General features: G+C 41.5%; 1 protein-coding gene across 1 annotated transcript; it reads left to right on the top strand.

Annotated features, from left to right (window-relative positions):
• The first annotated feature begins 716 nt into the window (after positions 1–716).
• LOC148860754 (transcription factor TCP7-like) lies at positions 717–2,800 on the top strand. The gene has a single exon (XM_088986426.1). The coding sequence runs from the start codon at positions 1,046–1,048 to the stop codon at positions 1,805–1,807; it is 762 nt and encodes a 253-aa protein (XP_088842552.1). The 5' UTR covers positions 717–1,045; the 3' UTR covers positions 1,808–2,800.
• Positions 2,801–7,739: the final 4,939 nt, after the last annotated feature.

Here is a 7,739-nt window from a genome sequence, read left to right as displayed (position 1 = left end):
TGACATAATAGGTTCCAATACCAAAATTCTAGATTTTTTTTTTTTGAAAATCAACCTTCAATTTTTCATTAAAGAATATGAACCAAACCGACCCATGTTCACCCGTAATTGCTAGAAGCGATATCGCTTCGGTCGGTTCAGTTACATCGGATAACTCATTGACAGCCCAAATTATTTTCATTCTATTTCTAACCTCATCGTAGGACTGGGACCCATCCGTGGGTGATATAATGGACTTAATGGTACAGAATCGTAGGACTGGGACCCATCCATGGGTGATAGTAATGGACTTAACCAAATGGTTCAGAAAATGTGGGAGACGTGGCGGGTCATGGGCCCCAGAGTCCCAGATCAGAGTAAACCGAGCTCTTTCCTCTTTGTTTGCAAACAGAATGGATTGACATTCAAGAGTCAAGAGTGAGTGGTGGTTCCGTAATTTCATGGTACAGCGGTGTCAAACATTTAATAGCACTTCGTTCCGACCTGAAACGACCAAAATTCCCTTGCATCTCTCTCCCCCTTGTGATCTCCATCGAAGTTCGAAAACAGTAAAAAATTGGGCGAAATGATCCCAGGTAGAGGAACTGGGTGGCTTTTCCGTAATTTCGCAGTCAACCAGGTGTCAATTTCTGATGACTAACTGCATCACCGGAACAGGAGGAGGGAAAGAGTGACAGGGTTCTTACAGTGTTTTAGAGAGAGAAAGAGATAGATAAGAAGAGTGGTGAGTGGTGACCGGAGAGAGAGAGAGGTGAGGTGGGGTTATGCGAGTAGGCCCCACCACCCCATGTGCCCTTCCGCCTGTCTCCACCCGCTCCTGCTACTCAATGATTAGATTTCTCTTTTTCCTCCCAAACCCAACCCCATCTCTCTCTCTCTATAGCTTCGATTTTTTTAGAAGCCCCCCTCTCTAGCTTCGATCACGTCGACAAGCGCACACCAGCTCATATCAGCAAAGCTAAACCAACCTCAGTCATCTTCTCTCTCTCTCTATCTGTCTCTCTCTACACGCAAGACAGAAGCACACACAGGAGACAGAGGAGCGATGTCTACAACCGAGGGAGCGAATAACGATGGGACTAACGGGGCGCTTATTGACGCGCAGAAACAGCAGATACCCAGTAATGGAGCTCTGGCGGTGAAGAAGCCCCCGTCGAAGGACCGGCACAGCAAGGTCGACGGACGAGGGCGGCGCATACGCATGCCGATCATCTGTGCAGCTAGGGTCTTCCAGCTAACTAGAGAACTGGGTCATAAATCCGATGGTCAGACGATTGAGTGGCTACTTCGACAAGCTGAGCCATCCATTATCGCCGCCACCGGTACTGGGACCACTCCTGCGAGCTTCTCGTCCGTGTCAGTCTCGGTTAGAGGTTCATCGGGAACGTCGATTTCGGCAGCTCTTGATCAGAAACCCACGCCTCCGTTGCTGGGGCCTACACCGTTCATACTGGGTAAGCGGCTCAGGACGGACGATGATGCGGATGACGGTGGAAAGGATGATGCTATCGCAGCCGCAGTTGCTGTGGGGCCCACTGGTGGGTTCTGGGCGGTCCCGGCGAGGCCGGATTTCGGTCAGGTGTGGAGTTTCGCAGCTGCACAGGAGATGGTTGTGCAGGCGCAGGCCGCGGTGGCGGCGGCTTCGCAGCCGTCGATGACGGGGCGGTTTCCACAGCAACCGATCGGTGAGGCATCGGCGGCAAGGGTTGGGAATTATCTTCCGATTGCACAGGGGCATCTGAATTTGCTGGCTTCGTTGTCTGCTGCGCCGGCGTCGTCGGGGAGGAGAGAGGATGAGCCTCGTTGATTTTGGTTGTGTGATTCCGTGTGTGTTCATGAGGAAAACTCTAGGGTTAGAGTTAGGGTTTTTAGTTTGGGTGATTCAAGGAACAAATTAGGGTTTGTGAAATTTGAATGAATTCTGAATTTCAATGGATTAGGGTTTTACTACGTTGCTTACTTATCATTCTCTCTTCAGTCAAAATTACGGTTTAGCTTTTTTCCAATCTTCTTTTTGTTTTTTAAGGCTTGGGATTTTGTTAAGTAAGGAACTAGGGTTTATAAATGTGCCGACAATCTTTGCATATAGACGCCTAATTGGAGGAGGAATTTCAGGCTTATGGTTTTGGTTGAATTTGAAGGAACTCCTGTTTGTACCTGAAAATGCAAAGATGCATTCATTCTCTGTTTTCGTGGAAGAATGGTCGTTGATTGCTACCTTGGGCAGACCATGAATGCTGAATTGAAGACTGAATTGGTAATAAGCTGGAGACGTGCAGATTTTGTTTCAAAGAAGTGGCTGAGATCACTCTCTTGCGGAAATGAATCATTATTCTTGGGAATTGGATGCAGGAGCTTTGTTATTATAGCGATTGATAACCAGGTGGCGAAGAAATCAGTATTTTCAATGTGATTGGATTCAGGGCTTGAATTCTCTCCTGGTGATCCTGGTTGAAGAATAGTGTTTCAGAACTGCTACTTTGGCTTGTGAGAGAAGAGAATTGGGCGGTTTTGTGGCTTATGAGGTTGGACTACCATGGTTAGTCTTTGTTACTGGGGTCTGGGGTTATCTCTCACTCTCTTTTTATCTCATGCTCTATACGCTGGTCTGGAGAACTTAAGGGAGAATACTGTGGAAAAGCTCCTGGTTCATGCCTGTAAGATCTCTATTTTAAGTTTCATCTGTATTTTTTGCAATTTTCTTAGATTTATCAGGATGGAAATAATGAGTTCTTCTGCATGTAATGAATTGTTTGGGGTGCCTGCAGTGTGAATAAAACTGATCTGTTTCTCTCTTTCATCTTTGATCACTCAACATTTGGATTGTGTGTTGTGTTTCTCTGATTATTGTAAATATGAACTTATTCTATCAGCCTCTTCTTTTCTATGCAATTGTTATTGAATGGTTTACTAATATATCCACTTTTATATATTTTTTCATATGATTTTTGCAGTGCCTAAAATTTTCTAACATGTTTAATTTAAGAGTTGTTTTTTGTTCTATCTTTATCCACTGCACTTCTCAAGTAACCATGATGACTATTAGAGCAGTTCATGATCCTCTTTAATCAAAATTGGGACATATCCATCGAATCTATGATGAGATTCCAATTTGATGGTAAAAAGAGAACTAATTGACTATATTTTCTCAATCAAAATCAATAAATTTCAAAGTCGATAAATTAAAATCAACTAATACTCTGGAACTTTAATATTCATCAAAAAAAAAAAAACTCTGGAACTTTAATATCTTGTTCCTAATCACTCTTTGTGTGCAAAATCAACTAATATAAGGGGAGACATTCTTTGTGTGCAAAATCAACTAATATAAGGGGAGACATTCTTTGTGTGCAAAATCATCAGAGGAAACAAATGTGTAAATAACCTGGCTGGTTTGGACAGCCCAGCATCTCATTTGAGTTGTACATATTAAACCAATAATCACATACTTCATCCCAAATTAAACAAAAATGGGATTTTAGCTATCTTGTACTTTGTGGATTCAACTGGGTTTTGAATTTCAATTAGTTTAGTGTGGTGCCAGTTAATCTGGTTTGAGTCGTACAGATTGAACTGATAATCTTTATTATTTTGATCCCAAGTTTGAACCAATAATCACATACTTCATCCCAAATTAAACAAAAATGGGATTTTGTCTATCTTGTATTTCGTTGGATTCAACAGGATTTTGAATTTCTGTTGACTCTAGTGTGGTGCCAGATGGATTCTTTGTGACTTTCACCATTTCAGAAGTTCCAATGCTGCTCAAGTGAGCCAAGTATTGTAGCAAAACAGAGTGGCTAGTCCATGGATTTCAACCATTTTGCAAACTGCCATTTTGTATTGTACTGGTGTTCTCTGAAAATCTCAAATTTGTTAGTAGTGCACACTAAGACCAAATACACATACAGCTATTAACATGAAAATGATACTTATGCATATTGTTCGATTTATACCCTGTTTAATGATTTAATCTATAAACATTGTTAGATCAGTGTTCCAACTTCCAAAAAATGAAGTCTCCAGTTGAAAATTATTAGTGTTGAAAAATGCCTTTACTACATGCTCTCTTCCAAACATATGGTATTTATCATGCTTGATAACTCGTTGGGGGGGGGGGGGGGGGGGGGACAAGGGAAACATGTAAGGGCATCCTGTTTTTACATGTGATTGGGATGCACTAATTAGGCACTAAGGAAAGCTGCAGATTCTTCCTTTCAAAAATTATTTTCACATCTTGAGTTGAGTTAGTAACATCCTTAAAAGTAGGCATTAAACTAAATGAAAAGATGAAAAAGTAATGTCTTAGAGATGGCACTCATTTTGGTTGGTATGGGCATTTATGATCTTCAGTTCAAAAACTATTTACTTTATGAGTTACTAATATAATTGAAAGATAGGCTTTCCAAGTGACTGCCCTAAATGTTTTTCTACCAAGAAACGATGCCTGAAGTACCAGAGTAGGTTCTTTAGCTTTTGAATGATGAGAATTGAATTTCAAACTGATATTTCATACTTAAGTATAGGTCTTGCTAAAAGTTGGCATACTCAGTAAGAAGTAGCAAAGCTACTTATTGTTCAGAAGTTTACTATATGGGAGGTAATTGAAGACCTATTTTCTGATTGATCAATCTTGAATTTTAGAGTGCACAATTTTGAGGTACTTATCTTATTATAACATGGTTGTGTGAAAGCAAAGAACAAACTTCTGGAACATCTTTGCTTGCTTAAGTTATTATATGTCTGCATTAGGTCTTGATTTACAAACTTGTTTCCATAATTTATATGTTTATGGAAACTTGATTTATAAACTTCTGGAACATCTATGTTAGCCCATAATTTATATGTTTGTGGATCTCTCCCTCTCTCTCTCTCTGTATTCTGCATTTTTGTTTTTGTTTTTTATTTTTGGTATTGCATATGAGGGTGGGCCTTGGCACAACCGTTGGGTTGCTCCATTGCGACCTGGATGACCAGGGTTCAAATCTTAGAAACAGCCTCTCTGTATGTACAGGATCAAGGCTGTATACATCTGTCTCTCCCCATACCCCGCATCGGCAGGAGCGTCGTGCATTGGGCTGCCTTTTAACTTATTATTGTACTACAGTCGTGCATTGGGCTGCCTTTTAACTTATTATTGTACTACGGAGGATTAAGGGGGGTAGGGACAGTACCAGGGAGAGTCCGCAGTTACACGGATTTGATTCTGTGCCTCCATATTTTGAGGGATGCGATGACCATCTCATCTACTGCTATTCATTCATGTGCATTAAATCAAACATATCACCCTCCTTTCTGCACTATTGCAACTCTTTAATTGAGGATTCTGTTTCATATGTATTTTCCCACCAAAGGGCCTATACTGTTCAGGTACAGGTTTTTGCTTTAAAAAAAAATCACTTGTAGCTTTGAGTTACAGTATGTTTGAGAGGTGGTACCTAGTTACCTGAGTGAGAATTTAAAAATTCTTTAAATACCTATTGTTTAAATTGGTAGAGGCCTGGGTCAAATCCAGTTGCAAATTGCCAATTTTTGCAGTTTCCTGCCTGTTTGGCTTGGTAGCTGTTTTAATAGGTTTCCTTGATCTCATTAAATACAGGCTTTCCCAATGAGAATTCTCAATGTAGTCCTGCCCAGAGAAGAGGTCCCTTTCATTACAGGTGAAGGTTGATTGTACTGGCCAACTGGGTTAGGATAACAATCAATTTTTCCTCACCAAGATCTCCATTAATGGAACTAAGTGTTAGTGTGTTACAATCCCAAGTAGGACGTAATGTGAATTCCGTCTACTTGGAGGGAGACGAACACCTTCAAAGAGAACTCTAAGGATAGTTCTCATTATAATCTGATTAAGAGAAAAAATACAACTTAAATAGATCACTTATGCAGGGAAAAATTACAACTTAAATAGATCACGTACGCTGTGTTTGGTGTGAAAGAAAAAGTAGGAAAGGGCGGGCAGAAAAACCTATACAAAGTATGTAAAAGTTCTCATTTTTCACTTCCTTTCCCAACCTTTTCTTTCAAACCAAACACAGCCTTACTGACCCATTGATGCAACTACCTTTTAAATACTTGGCTTGGCCCCACCTTGATATGTGTTCCAGCTCAATCCACTATGGACCCAATTAATCGACTTACATGGCCTCTAACCGGCTCAACATAAGCACTTCAATCTCAACACCTCTAATTCCTGGATGGTTGGATCCCTTGAAATTGACCTTGTCCTCAAGGTCTCCCCCATGCTTGTAATAGGTCCTCAGGTCATGGGTAGCTCTCCTCACCTGGATTGGATTCCCCGAAGATTAACATCTGCAAATGCTTGCCCACTAGGCTTACCAAGGCATCCAACCCAAAGAATGCTTGTAATCTGAGATTCTGAGGATCATTTTTGGCCAAAACAACATTATGGCAGCCGGCAGGATAGAGGATCTCTATGTGTATATATGATGATATGCTTCAAGTTCCCCAACCAAGTTTGTTGGATTCTCCAGTCCCCAGCATTTTCACTTGTGGGCCCCAGGAACACTGAAACAACAGATAAGGAAGGAAGGTGACATTTGCTGATCATGCACGAATCACGGAACCACCATCTCAAAATCTTCTCACCATTTCTAGGCTTCGTGATGGCGTGCCCTTCATCAGTTAGATTCAATTTGACTCCAGGAAGTTGAAGAAATCAAGCGTACCTTCTATGACCTTAGTTTTCCTCGGACGCTTCTTGACTTATATAGATTGGGAGGTACTTCTTCCATAATTGGGATGCTATAAGTAAATTAAGCGTCAAGGACAACAACCCCACTAACAATTTGCATTTTGCAGGTCCTGCATTACTGCGTACACATCTGCAACATCTCCAGCATTGAGCTCGTTGCAGTGGTTGATGGGGTTGAGATCCAATTTAGGTATCAGGCGATTGAAATCATGTTATAGAAGGCATTAGGTAAGGTAAGGGAGAACATCGACTGAGGCATTGGCGAGTAACTTGATCGGAGAAATGGCCACAGTCCTCATTGCTTCTATTGGAGCGGGGATACCTCTCTTATCAAGAGTAAATGCTTGTTTCTCACTCTTTGCAATGCCATCAGGTACAATACCAATACCAATGGTAGGGGTGCCAATTTCTCACCCAATCCGCTGAACCCACTCAACCCACCCAGTATGTAATCCACCCAACCTGTCTATTTACTTGGCAGATTGGAAATGGATTGATCACCCATTGGGTCAATTTAAATGGATTGGGTTGGGTTGTGGATAACCATTGGGTTAACTACGTATGAATTCCTTAGCCTTTTTTTTTTTAATTTTCTTCGTTTGAATGAAATAATTTATAATTAATGTATTAATTAATTACTAAAATTAGTTTTGCCTCGAATCAACACACCATCCATCCAAATCGACATAAATCCAAATCAACCCGACCCGAATCTGGACAAATACAGATCAATTCAGCCCAATCACCTCGGTTTGATTTGTTTGGGCCGATCAGCTCGGTCCGAACCCAACCCAATTTAGTTTGAGGTGATCTGAGCCGACCCGAATATGGAATAGTTTTGGGCGGACCGGTTCGAGCCTAGATCCAGTTCGATATGGCATGAAGCAACCTGACCCACCCACTTTGAACCATTCTGATTTGACCCGACCCGAATATGGGCGAACATTACCTGGATATGGGCCATTCTAATGCGTTTTCCTTGGCCTACTTTGAACCAGCCGGTTCGGTCCTTGATCTGTGCTCA

This window comes from Nelumbo lutea, chromosome 4, assembly GCF_056320005.1.
Source record: "Nelumbo lutea isolate HS-2025 chromosome 4, American lotus-T2T, whole genome shotgun sequence".
Taxonomy (NCBI): Eukaryota; Viridiplantae; Streptophyta; class Magnoliopsida; order Proteales; family Nelumbonaceae; genus Nelumbo; species Nelumbo lutea.
The sequence above is the reverse complement of the archived record's forward strand: the minus strand, read 5'-3'. Positions and strand labels throughout refer to the sequence as shown.

Bases quoted from the DNA above. Each gene is read 5' to 3' on its own strand.
- LOC148860754 (XM_088986426.1), top strand. From the start codon at position 1,046: ATGTCTACAACCGAGGGAGCGAATAACGATGGGACTAACGGGGCGCTT.